Consider the following 16668-nt stretch of genomic DNA (forward strand, 5'->3'; position numbering starts at 1 on the left):
ATTTAAAAACTCTGAACTGTCCAACGAGTCACCATTCAAGTGTCATTTAACAAAGAACTACGATCAGCTGTCTACCACTCCTGTGCCGTGCAGAATGGAGTCACACACTTCAGGCAGAAGTCTCACATACGGTTTGCTCAGAGGCTTCTCCAACATCGTCATATTCAAGAATGGCCTTGTACAGGGTGTTGAGCAGGTGAGAGGCCCGGACAACATTTCGAGTATCAGGTGGAACTTCTGCTACTCCAGTACTAAACACTTTGTGCAGAACCTTGAGCTGAGCCAATCGAGGTGCCAACTTGTCCACCACTATTGCAAGAGTTATTGTAGCATCTGCAAATTTCAACAAATCAAACTCAATAGCAAGAAAAATACACGCATCTAAAACGTGACACAAATGCTGGCAAATCACCAGGCTTATGGACAGGCAGGGCAAAACGGAGGATGGTGAATTTTGATCTCACATCACAAGGACCTAATTTCCCTAAGGAAGAACTCCTGCAAGTCACGGAGAAAAAGAAAACTCAGCAGAAAACTAACATATAAAGGAACTGACAGTTCACAGAAAAGGAAAGATAAGTGATTCTAGAACATACAAAAATCACTTGACCTTACTTAAAAAATTACGCTAGGTAAAACAAAACACCTCCAATGGGCTGATGTTACAGTGAGGGGTGAGAGAGGCTGTGCCTACAAAGGGCTGCAGAAGCAAGGTCTTGCGAGGTGGTGGCACAGCTGTGACCTTAACATGGAAGTGGCCATGTGGAGCTCGACAGGTGATAAAAAGACCCGGAACCATACACGAAGATACCACACCCACCCCTGCTCAAAGCAAGTTGCAAGTTCCTGCAATGCTGGTGAAGCCGTGTCAGGTCTGCAGTTTGGCTAATGTGCTGTGCCAATGTCAGTTTCCTAGTTTTGATTATGTACTGTCACTACGTGAGGTTTTCCCACTGGGGGAAGCAAAGTCATGGGAACACAGGGCCTCTCTGTACCATTTTTTGTGGTAGTTCAAAATAAAAGTTAAGGGGAAAAAAGCTACATGGGTTGCTATTTTACAGCTGTCATACTGGTGAAGACCAAAACCTCTGATAACACACAGATGGCAAGAGTGTGAGGAAACAGGTATTCATCTACATGGCTCACAAGAGTATAAATCTATTTACCTGCACCTCCCCATAAAGTGGCAAAACTTAGGAAAATCAACATGACCCAGCAATTCCATTTATAAGAACCTACCCCACATGGTTGGATGTGGTATAATCCCAGCTAACACCTGTAATCCCAGCATTTTGGGAGGCCAACGTGGGCGGATCACCTAAGGCCAGGAGTTATAGGCCAGCCTGGTCAACATGGTGAAAGACTGTCTCTACTGAAAATACAAAAATTAGCTAGGGATGGTGGCAGGTACTTGTAATCACAGTTACTCGGGAGGCTGAGGCGGGAAAATCGCTTGAACCCAGGAGGCGGAGCTTGCAGTGAGCCAAGATCCCGCCACTGCACTCCAGTCTGGGTGACAGAGGGAGCCTTCATCTCAAAAAAAAAAAAAGAACCTACCCTACAGATAACTCACTGCCTGTGTACGATTACGGATATGTAGAAGTGATTATCACTGCAGCACTGCTAACAATAGCAAAAGCCTGGGAAGAACCTAAATCCATTAAGGGGACTGGGCTATGATACAACCATATGATGAAACACTCAATCTGTAAAAAGGAAAATAGAAGCTCTTCACATTTGTGTGGTATTATCCTCAAAATTTAAATCAGAAAAATTTGAAGAGAGCAGTGTAATGACTGCTAGGTATGCGTATATGTATATGCACTGCTTGTGTATGTTCAAACTCTTTCTGGGAGGATGCGTAAGAAGCTGAGGACCTGGCTGTCTCTGGAGAGGAGAACTGACTGGCTGGGGTACTGGTGCAGGAAGAATAATTTAGATTTTTCACTCTAAATCCTCTGTAGATTTTTGATTTTTAGAGATATGAATGATTTAAAAATACAAATTTAAAATAATTTTAAAAATGAATCATTCACGAGAACTACTTATTTGCTAGGCAACTTTCAATCTTACATGATGAAAAATCTAAATGGCATTCAAATTATAAGTTACGTGTAGCACGAGTAAAGATGAGGAACATTTAATACCATTATTGATGATGCACTTCTCGATTTCTGCAAGTTCCTCTTTGAAACTAATGAAATATTTGTACAGGGCCCACATGAAAGCCTGGTAGGTTCTAAAGGGGGCTTCAGTTGACTTCTTAGGAACAGACCCACTTCCAGGCAGCATGCTCTCGGAACTGTGTCCCATGACTTCATCAATGAACTGCTGGAGTCGAAACACAACCTGGCCATATGCTGCTATTTGTTCCAGCACAGATCGTAAACAGCTCTACAACAGAAGCAAACTGCAATTACTCAAAGGTGGTCTTCTGTAAACTTTCAAATTCATTTCCCTCTCGCTGTAAAATATTTCCTTTGCAATTATTTTAAACAGTATGTTTAGTAGAACACAAAGTAATAAAATGATTAATATTTAGGTTTATACGCAAAGGAAAAAGAGCAATAATTTCAATAGACTAGAGAATTCTGGCTTATATATATATATATATATATTTTTTTTTTTTGAGACGGAGTCTTGCTCTGTCGCCCAGGCTGGAGTGCAGTGGCCGGATCTCAGCTCACTGCAAGCTCCGCCTCCCGGGTTCACGCCATTCTCCTGCCTCAGCCTCCCGAGTAGCTGGGACTATATAGGCGCCCGCCACCACGCCCGGCTGGTTTTTTGTATTTTTTAGTAGAGACGGGGTTTCACCGTGTTAGCCAGGATGGTCTCGATCTCCTGACCTTGTGATCCGCCCGTCTCAGCCTCCCAAAGTGCTGGGATTACAGGCGTGAGCCACCGCACCCGGCCCAGAATTCTGGCTTATATTTTAAAAAAACATACATAAGGTAAATGTACTTAAAGCAAAAAAAAAAAATTACAGTATATAACTTTCACAATACAGAATGACAGAATTAAAAGCACAAAATGCAAATTGAAATTAAATATGTCCAGCCAGGCGTGGTGGCTCACGCCTGTAATCCCAGCACTTTGGGAGGCCGAGGCCGGCGGATCATGAGATCAGGAGTTCGAGACCAGCCTGGCCAACATAGTGAACTACCGTCTCTACTAAAAATACCAAAAATTAGCCGGGCCTAGTGGCGGCGCCTGTAGTCCCAGCTACTTGGGAGGCTGAGGCAGGAGAATGGCTTGAACCTGGGAGGCAGAGCTTGCAGTGAGTGGAGATCGTGCCATTGCACTCCAGCCTGGGTGACAGAGCGAGACTCTGTCTCAAAAGAAAAAAAGAGGCCGGGCGTAATCCCAGCACTTTGGAAAGCAGAGGCGGGTGGATCATGAGGTCAGGAGTTCTAGACAAGCCTGGCCTATGTGGAGAAACCCTGTCTCTACTAAAAATACAAAAATTAGCTGGGTGTGGTGACACACACCTGTAGTCCCAGCTACTCAGGAGGCTGAGGCAGGAGAATGGCTTGAACCCGGGAGGTGGAGGCTGCAGTGAGCAGAAATCATGCCACTGCACTCCAGCCTCAGTGACAGAGTGAGACTCTGTCTCAAAAAAAAAAAAAAAAAAAAAAAAAAAAAAAAGAAATTAAATATGTCCTAAACAATATTAAGGAACTCTCTAAGTACTGTAAAGATGCACAACTCAATTTTTCTTTCTGGATATTAAATATTTAAAACTTTTTTTTCCATGTGAGGAAGCAAGAATGAGTTCAATAGTAATTTTAATATTGTAAAATGTTCTAAAATTATCAGTTTACATAAATCCTATTTCTTAAATTACCATAAATACAAATAACTTACATGTGTTAAATGAGTTACTATAATATTGTTTCTCACAGTTACCTTCCCATCTATCAACTGAAATATAAAGAGCTTTTTCACTCCTGAAAGTAACCTGAAATGAGACAAAAAAAAGACGAGTGTACTTTAAGTCTAGAAAAATATTCACGATACTATGCCCAGGGCATTTTTTTTTTGACAGGGTCTCACTTCGTCACCCACCCAGGCTGGAGTGCAGCAGCATGACCACAGCTCACTGCAGCCACAACCTCCTGGATTCCAGTGATTCTGCAGCCTCAGCCTCCCCAGTAGCTGGCACTATAGGTGCATGTCACCATGCCTGGCTACTTCCTGCATTTTTTGTAGAGATGGGGTTTCACCATGTTGCCAGGCTGGTCTTGAACTCCTGAGCTCAAGTGATCCACCCACCTTGGCCTCCCACAGTGCTGGGTCTACAGGTGTGAGCCACCATGCCCCACCTCAGGAAATTTTTATTATTCAGAATTAGGGGACAAAAAGGTCAGATAATAAGAAAATGGAAGACATCAATCTTTCCATCTGACTACCTTAAGACTCAAGATATTTCAACATCTTAGAGAGAAGTCCAAAACATGTTGTCGGCCGGGCGCGGTGGCTCACGCCTGTAATCCCAGCGCTTTGGGAGGCCGAGGCGGGCGGATCACAAGGTCAGGAGATCGAGACCATCCTGGCTAACATGGTGAAACCCCGTCTCTACTAAAAATACAAAAAATTAGCCGGGCGCGGTTGTGGGCGCCTGTAGTCCCAGCTACTCGGGAGGCTGAGGCAGGAGAATGGCATGAACCCGGGAGGCGAAGCTTGCAGTGAGCCAAGATCGCGCCACTGCACTCCAGCCTGGGCGACAGAGCGAGACTCCGTCTCAAAAACAAAACAAAACAAAACAAAACATGTTGTCAAAGCATCTCCCCCATATACCTGATGACCCAAAAAGATCTTCCTATTTCTAAAAATGCGAGCATGTCAATATCATAGTTTATGGTGAGAGCACCAGGACCTGGAATTTCAGTAGTAACCACCATGGGCTGCATTAGATTCCTGGCTTCTAGGTACAGGCACAGGCCCTCATTGATATATTCTGCCTATTAAGAATAATCAGAAGCTGCCGGCACGGTGGCTCACACCTGTAATCCCAGCACTTTGGGAGGCCAAGGCGGGTGGATCACAAGGTAAGGGGATCTAGACCATCCTGGCTAACACAGTGAAACCCTGTCTCTACTAAAAAAAATACCAAAAATTAGCCGGGCGTGGTGGTGGGTTCCTGTTGTCCTGGCTACTTGGATGGCTGAGGCAGGAGAATGAAGTCAACCTGGGAGGCGGAGCTTGCAGTGAGCTGAAATGGAGCCACTGCACTCCAGTCGGGGCAACAGAGTGAGACTTTGTCTCAAAAAAAAAAAAAAAAAAAAAAGTCAGTAGGAAATCTTGCTTTGAACTCAGGTGTTAAAAGAAGTGTTGGGGCCGGGCGTGGTGGCTCAAGCCTGTAATCCCAGCACTTTGGGAGGCCGAGACGGGCGGATCACGAGGTCAGGAGATCGAGACCATCCTAGCTAACACGGTGAAACCCCGTGTCTACTAAAAAATACAAAAAACTAGCCGGGCGAGGTGCCGGGCGCCTGTAGTCCCAGCTACTTGAGAGGCTGAGGCAGGAGAATGGCGTAAACCCGGGAGGTGGAGCTTGCAGTGAGCTGAGATCTAGCCACTGCACTCCAGCCTGGGCAACAAAGCGAGACTCTGTCTCAAAAAAAAAAAAAAAAAAAGAAATGTTGGACTAATCTACGTAAATCATATGCTAAATTATTTAAAATGAAAAAGAAGTGAATATATCAAACTCTCTCAATCTCCACAGTCAAATCTGGTCTGAACTGCACACCTAACAGTCCGTTTCTAGTCTGCATGTGAAAATGCTTGAACACTTTCCTTTCATAAAAGTTTTGCTTCTCAGTAATCAAGCCTCATAAAGACTATTAATTAAGTGAATATATCTTACCATAGGGTTTCCCGAATAACCTGAGTCTCAGTAACCAAAACCCTGTCATCTGGAACATACAATGGATCACTGCTGTACAAGTGCTGGTCCCTATAAGACAGCAAACATAAATGTCAATAGAAAGGTTTCTAACTAAGTACATAACTTATCTCAAAGAATATTCGCAATTTAGTGCTAACTAGTCATCAATTAGCAAGTACATATAATAAATGGCTTAAATACCCCCTATATTGGCCGGGCGCGGTGGCTCAAGCCTGTAATCCCAGCACTTTGGGAGGCCGAGACGGGCGGATCACGAGGTCAGGAGATCGAGACCATCCTGGCTGACACGGTGAAACCCCATCTCTACTAAAAAATAAGAAAACTTAGCCGGGCGAGGTGGTGGGCGCCTGTAGTCCCAGCTACTCGGGAGGCTGAGGCAGGAGAATGGCGTAAACCCGGGAGGTGGAGCTTGCAGTGAGCTGAGATCCGGCCACTGCACTCCAGCCTGGGCGACAGAGCGAGACTCTGTCTCAAAAAAAAAAAAAAAAAATACCCCCTATATTTTCACATCAATCAGAATACTCAGAAACACTTTCAGAACAATTGCAATTATGTTTATTGCTGATTTAGGCAAATGGTTACAACTATGTAAAGTTGTTTCTGGAAAACAATATGCCTATTTTTGTAGTAATATACCAAAACAGAAATCAAATAATGCCCTAATATATACCAATATATTTACATTGAAATTCACAACAAAAAATGGAAACACAGACTATAATTAAATAATACTATAATTTAATGATTTTCTTTTTTTTTTTGGAGATGGAGTCTTGCTCTGTGCCCCAGGCTGGAGTGCAGTGGCGCAATCTCTGCTCACTGCAAGCTCCGCCCCCCCAGGTTCACGCCATTCTCCTGCCTCGGCCTCCCAAGTAGCTGGGACTACAGGCGCCCGCCACCTCGCCCAGCTAATTTTCTTGTATTTTTAGTAGAGACAGGGTTTCACCGGGTTAGCCAGGATGGTCTTGATCTCCTGACCTCGTGATCCGCCCGTCTCGGCCTCCCAAAGTGCTGGGATTACAGGCTTGAGCCACCGCGCCCGGCCAATTTAATGATTTTCAATAACAAATAATTAAAAACTATTTAACTAGAATTTTCAACACCAGCCAGGTGTGCTGGCTCATGCCTGTAATTCCAGCACTTTGGGAGGCCGAAGCAGGTGGATCACTTGAGGACAGGAGTTCGAGATCAGCCTGGCCAACATGGTAAAATCCCATCTCTACTAAAAATATAAAAATTAGCTGGGCGTGGTGGCATGCACCTATAATCCCAGCTACCTGGGAGGCTGAAGGACGAGAATAGCTGGAACCCAGGAGGCAGAGGTTGCAGTGAGCCATGATTATGCCACTGCACTCCAGCCAGGGAGACAGAGTGAGACTTTGTCTCCCCCTGCAAAAAAATAAAATAAAATAAAAAATAAAAAATTAGGGCCGGGCACAGTGGCTCAAGCCTGTAATCCCAGCACTTTGGGAGGCCGAGGCAGGTGGATCACGAGGTCAGGAGATCGAGACCATCCTGGCTAACACGGTGAAACCCCCTCTCTACTAAAAAATACAAAAAAAAAAAACTAGCCGGGCGAGGTGGCGGGCGCCTGTAGTCCCAGCTACTTGGGAGGCTGAGGCAGGAGAATGGCGTAAACCCGGGAGGCGGAGCTTGCAGTGAGCTGAGATCTGGCCACTGCACTCCAGCCTGGGCAGCAGAGCGAGACTCCGTCTCAAAAAAAAAAAAAAAAAAAAATTAGTTGGGTGAGGTCAAGACTGCAATGAGCCAAGATCTCACTACTGCATTGCAGTCTGAGCAACTACAGTGAGACTGTCTCCAAAAACAAAGAAAAAAAAAGAATTCTCAAAACGAAAACAAGTTTAAATTTCAGGGAAGAACTTGATTTAAGTCACAAATCAAAGCCAAATGTCTAAACATCAAAGTTTCTTCTATCATCATATTAAATGAAAACTTTAGCTTCTTACCAGACAGCAGCTAAATTGGAGTGCAAATGTAAACTATGAGGAAACTGGGAGGGCCTGGCTGTCCAATACTGATGGACCACATGATGTTCCAGCCAGCTTCGGTCATCTGGCTCATCTGCTTGAAAGAAATGTAATCAGTTTGAGTTAACAACAACAACAAAATACTGGGTCAGTATATCTGGACTTACAGCTCCATTCAAACGTATAGTTGAAAATGACTTTTTAAAAATAACAGCTACCTAACATTAATGTATTATGATCATTTATTTTAAACCACATTTACCAGCTGGGTTCTATGGCTCACACATATAATCCCAGCCCTTTGGGAAGCCAGGGCAGGATGATCACTCGGGTCCAGGAGTTCAAGACCAGCCTGGTCAACAAAGTATGACCCCCACCTCTACCAAAAAAAGCAAAAAAATTAGCCAGGGATGGTGGCATGTGCTCGTTCTCGGGAGGCTGACATGGGAGGACTGGCTGAGCCAGGAGGTTGAGGCTGCAGTGAGCTGAGATCACGCCACTGCGCTCCAGCTTGGGTGACAGTGAGACCCTATCTCAAAAAACAAAGTAAAATAAAATAAAACCACACATATAGAAACACATACTAACTTAATTAAATGTAATTGACTAGAAAGTAAAAAAAAAAAAAATTGCCACATACATAAAAAGATACAAATGGTATATGTTAATCGTCCAATAACCATTAAGGAAATTGAAACGGTAACCGAAGACCTTCCCAACCACTCCCAAAGCCTCGGGACTGGTGCTACATTTTTTTTTTTTTTTTTTTTTTTTTGAGGCGGAGTCTCGCGCTGTTGCCCGGGCTGGAGTGCAGTGGCCGGATCTCAGCTCACTGCAAGCTCCGCCTCCCGGGTTTACGCCATTCTCCGGCCTCAGCCTCCCGAGTAACTGGGATTACAGGCGCCCGCCAACTCACCCGGCTAGTTTTTTGTATTTTTTTAGTAGAGACGGGGTTTCACCGTGTTCGCCAGGATGGTCTCGATCTCCTGACCTCGTGATCCACCCGCCTCGGCCTCCCAAAGTGCTGGGATTACAGGCTTGAGCCACCGCGCCCGGCCTTGGTGCTAAATTTTGAAGGATTAGATAACCTCTATCATATACAAGTTATGTGAAAAAGCACAAAAAGAGAAAGCCACCTAACATTTTATGAGGCTAATATAACAGTGATGCTTAAACTAGATAAAGGCATGATAAATACCATTCATCAAAGAATAAAGATGAAAAATCCTACATTAAAAAAGAGCTAACCTCCTGGGTTCGGTGGCTCACACCTGCAATCCCAGGCTGGACTGGTCTCAAACACAGTGAAACCTCATCTCTACGAAAAAGTAAACAAGTTAGCTGGGTGTGGTGGCATGCACCAGAAGTTCCAGCTTCTTAGGAGGCTGAGGTGGGAGGATACCTTGAGCCCAGGAAGTTGAGGCTGGAGTGAGCTGTGATCATACTACTGCACTCCAACCTGGGTGACAGAGCAGGACCCTGTCTTAAAAAAAAAAAAAAAGTGAATCCGAAATTGAACCCAATCTAATAATGTACTAAAAAATAACATGGTCAAGCAAGTTTAGATGAAGAATTCAAGGATAATTCAATATCGGAAAGTCTATCACTGTATTATTAGGATAAAAGAGAAAAGTTATGAGATTATCTCACAGATAAATAATAGCATTTAATAAAAATTCAACATTTATTTATTATTAAAGACTTCTAGAAGAAAAAAGGGATAGAAGGAAATTGTCTTTTTTTTTTTTTTTTTTTTTCACACAGAGTTTCGCTCTTGTTGCCCAGGCTGGAGTACAATGGCACAATCTCGGCTCACTGCAACCTCTGCCTCCCGGGTCCAAGCGATTCTCCTGCCTCAGCCTCCTGAGTAGCTGGGATTACAGGCATGTGCCACCACGCCCAGCTAATTTTGTATTTTTTTTTTTCTGTAGAGATGGGGTTTCTCCATGTTGGTCAAGCTGGTCTCCAACTCCCGACCTCAGGTGATTTCGCCCACCTCGGCCTCCCAAAGTGCTGGGATTACAGGCGTGAGCCACCGTGCCCGGCCGAAATTGTCTTAATTTGATAAAGGCCACATACCCTGAACTGATACCAAACAACCATCACACTTAACGGAGGAGTTTCAGGTATAACCCCCCCCTTACGATGAGACCGAGTTGTCCAGGAAGCCCACTCCTATGAGCTGTTGCTTCCGCTACGGACTAGTAGCGGCTGGGCTGGTAGGCCAGAAAAAGAGATTTGATCATCATGTCACAGAGAAGATACAGGCATAAGAACTAGCACGAAGAGATAAAACCATCAATATTTGCAGATGATACTAACGATCTATATAAGAAACCAAATGGAATCAACTATTATAATTAATATGAGAATTCAGCAAAAACGGTGCATATAAGGACAACTTACAGAAACCAGTATTATTTCTTTTACATTAGGAATAAAGAGGCATCATTCACAAAAATAAAAACTATAATGTATGTAGAAATTAATAAATGAACACTCGAGATCTTTAAAAAAAAAAATCCAAACTCTAGTAAAAGATAAAAAATTACGATAAATGTAGCTATTATTATGTTAAGGCAATCAAGCCTCCCCAAATTAGATGTATAAATTCTCTGCAATCCCAATAAAAACTCCAGCTGGATTGTTTTTAAATTTTTTATTATTTTGAGATAAAGTTTTGTTCTTGTTGCCCGGGCTGGGGTGCAATGGTGTGATCTTGGCTCACCGCAACCTCCACCTGCCGGGTTCAAGTGATTCTCCTGCTTCAGCCTCCCGAGTAGCTGGGATTACAGGCATGCGACACCACGCCCAGCTAATTTTGTATTTTTAGTAGACGTGGGGTTTCGCCATGTTGGTCAGGCTGGTCTTGAACTCCTGACCTCAAGTGATCCACCCGGCTTGGCCTCCCAAAGTGTTGGGATTACAGGCATAAGCCACTGCGCCTGGCCTTTTTTTTTTTTTTTTTTAAGTTTACCATCCTGCTTCTAAAATGTCTACAGAAGAATAAAAGTTCACAAATAGCTAAGCCATTTTGAAAAAGAGCAGTGTTTCACACCTGTAATCCCCATACTTTGGGAGGCAGAGGTGGGTGGATCAGTTGAGGTCAGGAGTTTGAGCCCAGCCTGGCCAACATGGTGAAACCCTGTCTCTACTAAAAATACAAAAATCAGCTGAGTGCCGTCGTGCACGCCTGTAATCCCAGCTACTAGAACCAGGGAGGCGCAGTTTGCAGTGAGGTGAGATCAGGCCACTGTACTGTGGCCTGGGCGACAGAGTGAGACTCAAAAAAAAGGGGGGTGGGGGGAAGAGCAAAGTGGGCTCGGCACAGTGGCTCACACCTGTAATCCCAGCACTTTGGGAGGCAGAGGCGGGTGAATTGCTTGAGTCTAGGAGTTTAAGACTAGCCTGGGCAACATGGTGAAATCCCGTCTCTACAAAAAAATACAAAAATTAGCTGAGTGTGGTGGCCCTCACCTGTAGTTCCAGCTACTCAGGAGGCTGAGGTGGGAGGATCGCTTGAGGCCAGGAGGCAGAGGTTGCAGTGAGCTAAGATTGTGCCACCGCACTCTAGCCTGGGCAACAGAGTGACACCCTTGTCTTCAAAAAAAAAAAAAAAAAAAGAGAAAGAAAAGGAGCCAAGAGATTCTCCTGCCTCAGCCTCCCAAGTAGCTGAGAGGAAACTTGCCATCTGTGTATTAAGACATAATCCTACAAAGCCACATAAATGAAAAACAGTCTGTATGTTTCTGGGTCACACTGACACCAAGAGCACAGATTAGAAAGTCAGAATAAATGCAGCTGTTTCTCAGTATCCACTGGGGATTGGTTGCAGGAATGCTGCAGACACGAAAATCTGCAGGTGCTTAAGTCCCTGATATAAAATGGCATAGTATTTGCATATAACCTATGCATGTTCTCCCTTTTTTTTTATTTTAATTTTTTTTGAGACAGGGTCTCGCTCAGTTGCCAGAGCTGGAGCGCAGTGGGACAATCTTAGCAAAATCAGTCCTTCTCCAATTAAAAAAAAAAAAAGGAAACATTTAGGGCTAAGAAAGTTCTCAGAAGTATAGGAAAAAAATTACAAAATTACACTCTACATGTATTAGTTCAACATTAATTCTATAGTACTAACACTTAAGCATCATAAAAAAGATTACTAATGATTTTAAAAATTGGTTTTATAAGGATGGTAGAGCTTAGCCAACACCTTGATCACATGGAAGTGATCTCGAACCTTGCCTTTCCTTCTGGGTAATTTGTCTGTTAGAAAATGTCACCACCGGCCGGGCGCGGTGGCTCAAGCCTGTAATCCCAGCACTTTGGGAGGCCGAGACGGGCGGATCATGAGGTCAGGAGATCGAGACCATCCTGGCTGACACGGTGAAACCCCGTCTCTACTAAAAAATACAAAAAACTAGCCGGGCGAGGTGGCGGGCGCCTGTAGTCCCAGCTACTCGGGAGGCTGAGGCAGGAGAATGGCGTGAACCCGGGATGTGGAGCTTGCAGTGAGCCGAGATCTGGCCACTGCACTCCAGCCTGGGTGGCAGAGCGAGACTCCGTCTCAAAAAAAAAAAAAAAAAAAAGAAAATGTCACCACCTCATAACACAAAGTACCTTTCCAACTGATACAAGGATCCAGTTTTCTGTTTTGGTCTTGCTCTTCTAACGGTGTCCTGTCTACCTGAATTCCAGAGTCCTCTCTGCTTAAGGGCAGCTGATCATTTTCCTCTTCACTTTCTTCAGACCAATTCTGATTTAAAAAAGAAATACACTTTAGCTTTATACAGTATAACATTTAAAGCTATTTACATTAAAAGACTAAGACTTTGAAGAAAAGCAAAAACTTTGAAGCAACATGGAACAGAAAAACAAATGAATTTTTTTTTCCTAAATCTCTTGGAAGTGCCTATTATAGGACTAGAAATACGATTATTACTTTTTTTTCTATAATGTTGAAATAATAAGGAATGGAATCATTTTTTGTGGCTAAAAGTCCCACGATCACAGATCCTTAAGGGATACCTGTACTCACCCCTTTTAACTTTTTTTTTTTTTGAGATAGAGTCTCTTGCTTTGTTATCCAGGCTGGAGTGCAATCTCAGTGAATCTCAGTTCATTGCAACCTCCACCTCCTGTGTTCAAGAGGTTGTTGTGCCTGAGCCTCCTGAGTAGCTGGGATTACAGGCATGTACCACCATGCCCAGCTAACTTTTTGTATTTTTAGTAGAAGGGGTTTCACTATGTTGCCCAGGCTGCTCCCGAACTCCTGGCCTCAAGTGATCCACCTACCTTGGCCTCCCACAGTGCTGGGATTACAGGTGTAAGACACTGAGCCCAAACAACTTTTTTTCAAATTTATTTTTTACAAACAGACGCAGATCTTGCTATGTTGCCCAGGCTGGTCTCAAATTCCTAGGCTCAAGCAATCCTCCCGCCCCTCAAAGTGCTGAGATTACAGATGTGAGCCACCATGCCCAGCCTCTTTTAACTTTTTAATACTAATGATTTGGTGCAAAATCCTAACCAGGCTTCCATAATAAATGACTCTAGCTTAGTAAGAGTGTTCCTGTTTTAGCTAAGTTGACCTAGGGTGGAAAGACCCATTAAAATCATCTCTATCACCTGGCGTGTATTTAAATTTTCAACAGCAAAACTACTGCCACTTACTGGTGTGTCCATGTAAGGACCAATGTCCATTTCTTCACCTTCCATCAAGTATTTTCCCCAGTCAAAATCATCTTTCTTTTCTAAAAACGTAACAAAAGAACTTCATCAGCTTTCTTATATCTACCTTTGAAAAAAACCTCAAAACTAAGGAAAAAAGACTAACAAGACTCAAAATACTCAGGAAATAAAAATTTAAAAATATTGAAACATTTAGTAAATTTATATTCTAAAACATTTTACATTTTAATTAACTCCTTCTCAAAGGTGAGTGTTCTCTTTTTACAAGTGAAGATAGTTTGTAAACGAATACAGTCATCCCTCAGTATCTGAGGGGAATTGGTTCCAGGAGCTACACCACCCTCCACAGTGCTCAAGGCTGATGATAGAAAATGGTGTAGTGTGTGCATATAACCTAAAAACATCCTGCTGTATACTTTAAATAATCTCTAGATTACTTACAATACCTAACACCATGTAAATAGTTTTAAAAATTGTATTATTTTAGATTGTTGTATTATTTATTTATTTTTTTTGAATATTTTTGATTGGTATTTGGTTGAATCTGTGGGTATGGAACCTGAGAATATAGAGGGCTGACTGCATTTTAAATAAAATTTTATAATTATGATAGCATCTAAAACAATAGAAACACTTTAGTTTCACAGATTTTTGTAAGTTTCAATAAAACTCAATGTTTACTAAGCAAGTAATGAAACAATTTCTCTTTTACTTCTCATATGTTAAGGCATCTAGTAACATACCCACTTCTTTATCTCTTGGTGTCTCCACATAATTGCTGTTTGAAGGAGAGTCTGACAGACACAGAAGAAGTGACAGTATGGAATAATGTGCATCTGTCTTTAAAACAAAAAAATGAACAACATGAATCTCTGAGGTTGGGAAATGCTTTCGACACTAGACTGAGTAAAGATAACTCTATGACAGGTATGTCCCCACTTTTTTTCCTGGTTTGAGAAAACATGAGTTATATCTACATAATTCCTAACCTTCAAAGTTCTTCAAAGCTCAAACGCATATACATAAGGAACCTCAAAGCCATCTGAAGTCTGAGTTCTATATTTCTAACAAGTATAAGATCTGAGTGGATGAGAGCTTTTATTTCTAAAATGACGGAAATGTCTTTAGAATGTAATATTACGGTTAAAAGTTATTCTCCTGTGGCAATATGTATCATGAAGCTTAAACATGGCTGATAGTTTAACTCAGATGTACCATATTTTATTTAACAAGTCCCCTATTAATGAAATTTACATTTTTTCACAATCTTTTGCTATCACAAACTTATGTTGTTTCATTTTTTTCCCCCCCGAGATGGAGTTTCACTTTGTTGCCCAGGGTGGAGTACAATAGTGCAATCTCAGCTCACCACAACCTCTGCCTCCCCGGGTTCAACTGATTCTCCTGCCTCAGCCTCCAGAGTAGCTGAGATTATAGGTACACGCCACCACGCTCAGGTAACTTTTGTATTTTTAGTAGAGATGGGGTTTCACCACGTTGGCCAGGCTGGTCTTGAACTCCTGACCTTGTGATCTGCCTGCCTCGGCCTCCCAAAGTGCTGGGATTACAGGCGTGGGCCACCACACCTGGCTGTTGTTTCATAATTATGAGAGTTTACTTGTATAATAAATTCCTAAAAAGTGAAATGCTAACTCAAAGAGTGTTTGCATTTGGAATTTTGAGAAATAATGTCAAAATATCTTCCATACACATGACACAAACATACATACATATAGAATTACCTGCTTCCTACACCTTTTATTAATCAGATCAGTGAAAAATGTTATCTCAGCGTTGCTTTAATTTGCATTTATCTTATGAAATGGTAGGCACTTTTCCATAAGCTTAAAATTGATTTTCCTTTATTGGGTATTACTCTCCTTTGTTCAAGTTTCTATTTGATTGGCAGTCTTTCCTTATTTATATGATTGATTTTTAAATTGGGATATAAGCAGTGTGGGAAAGCATTAACTCAGGAAGCCCGAATTGCCAAAGCCTTCAGCATCCCCCAAAAGGGCTTCTTTTCACAAATAAGCCTTGGCCAGCTTGTGGTGACTGAGCTCTTGAAATATCTGAACTGGCAAAAGTGTTCTGTATGTTCAAATCTTGAACCATGTTGTACTAGTCTGTTTATACAGTTTGTGCAAACAGTGTGACTGAAGGTGAACACCTGCTTTCCTTTGAAGGCTCTGGAACTTCAGTAATTGTGGTCAGTCACGCAGGTCCTATGCCTAAGAGATAAGCCCCCAGTAAAAGCCCTGGAGTCCTGGGCTCAGGTATCCAGGTAGACAACACTGGCCACCTGGCAGTATGTCAGAAGAGATAGAGCAAGCATCCAAACCAGACTCATATATGGCAGGGATGTTGGAATTATCAGACTGGGAATTGAAAACAACTATGATTAATATACTAAGAGTGCTAATGAAAAATGTGGATAACGGCCGGGCGCGGTGGCTCAAGCCTGTAATCCCAGCACTTTGGGAGGCCGAGATGGGCGGATCACAAGGTCAGGAGATCGAGACCATCCTGGCTAACCCGGTGAAACCCCGTCTCTACTAAAAAATACAAAAAACAAGCCAGGCGAGGTGGCGGGCGCCTGTAGTCCCAGCTACTCGGGAGGCTGAGGCAGGAGAATGGCGTAAACCCGGGAGGCAGAGCTTGCAGTGAGCTGAGATCCGGCCACTGCACTCCAGCCTGGGCGACAGAGGGAGACTCTGTCTCAAAAAAAAAAAAAAAAAAAAAAAAAGAAAAATGTGGATAACAAGGAGAACAGATGAGTATATAAGTGGTGAGATGGAAACTCTAAGAAAGAATCGAAGTGTTCCAAATGAAAAACAAAGTGTCAGAAATGAAGAATGCTTCCGATAGGCTCATCCAGTAGACTGGCACGAGCTTGAAAATATATCAACAAAGAAGGCCGGGGTGACTTATGCCTGTAATCCCAGAGTTTTGGAACAAAGGTGGGCAGATCACTTGAGGTCAGGAGTTAGAGACCACCCTGGCCAACATGGCGAAACCTCGTCTCTACTAAAAACACAAAAATTAGCTGGGCAAGGTGGTGTATGCTTGTAATCCCAGCTACTC

General features: G+C 42.9%; 1 protein-coding gene across 7 annotated transcripts in view; it reads right to left on the reverse strand.

The window, feature by feature from the left end:
* LOC105497424 (tubulin gamma complex component 5) overlaps positions 1-16668 on the reverse strand; it is a 46336-nt gene that overhangs the window by 24246 nt on the left and 5422 nt on the right. For 5 of the 7 annotated variants that reach the window (XM_071067326.1, XM_071067324.1, XM_071067325.1 and 2 more), the window contains exons 4-11: positions 14328-14424; positions 13567-13646; positions 12514-12649; positions 7876-7993; positions 5867-5956; positions 3865-3958; positions 2148-2394; positions 131-333 (exon numbers count right to left, since the gene is read on the reverse strand). In XM_071067326.1, the coding sequence (XP_070923427.1) occupies positions 131-333; positions 2148-2394; positions 3865-3958; positions 5867-5956; positions 7876-7993; positions 12514-12649; positions 13567-13646; positions 14328-14424 (1065 nt within the window). Of the gene's footprint in view, positions 1-130; positions 334-2147; positions 2395-3864; positions 3959-5866; positions 5957-7875; positions 7994-12513; positions 12650-13566; positions 13647-14327; positions 14425-16668 lie in introns of those variants that run through there. The other 2 variants (XM_071067323.1, XM_071067327.1) reach the window with 2 other exon arrangements.

This window comes from Macaca nemestrina, chromosome 7, assembly GCF_043159975.1.
Source record: "Macaca nemestrina isolate mMacNem1 chromosome 7, mMacNem.hap1, whole genome shotgun sequence".
Lineage (NCBI taxonomy): Eukaryota > Metazoa > Chordata > Mammalia > Primates > Cercopithecidae > Macaca > Macaca nemestrina.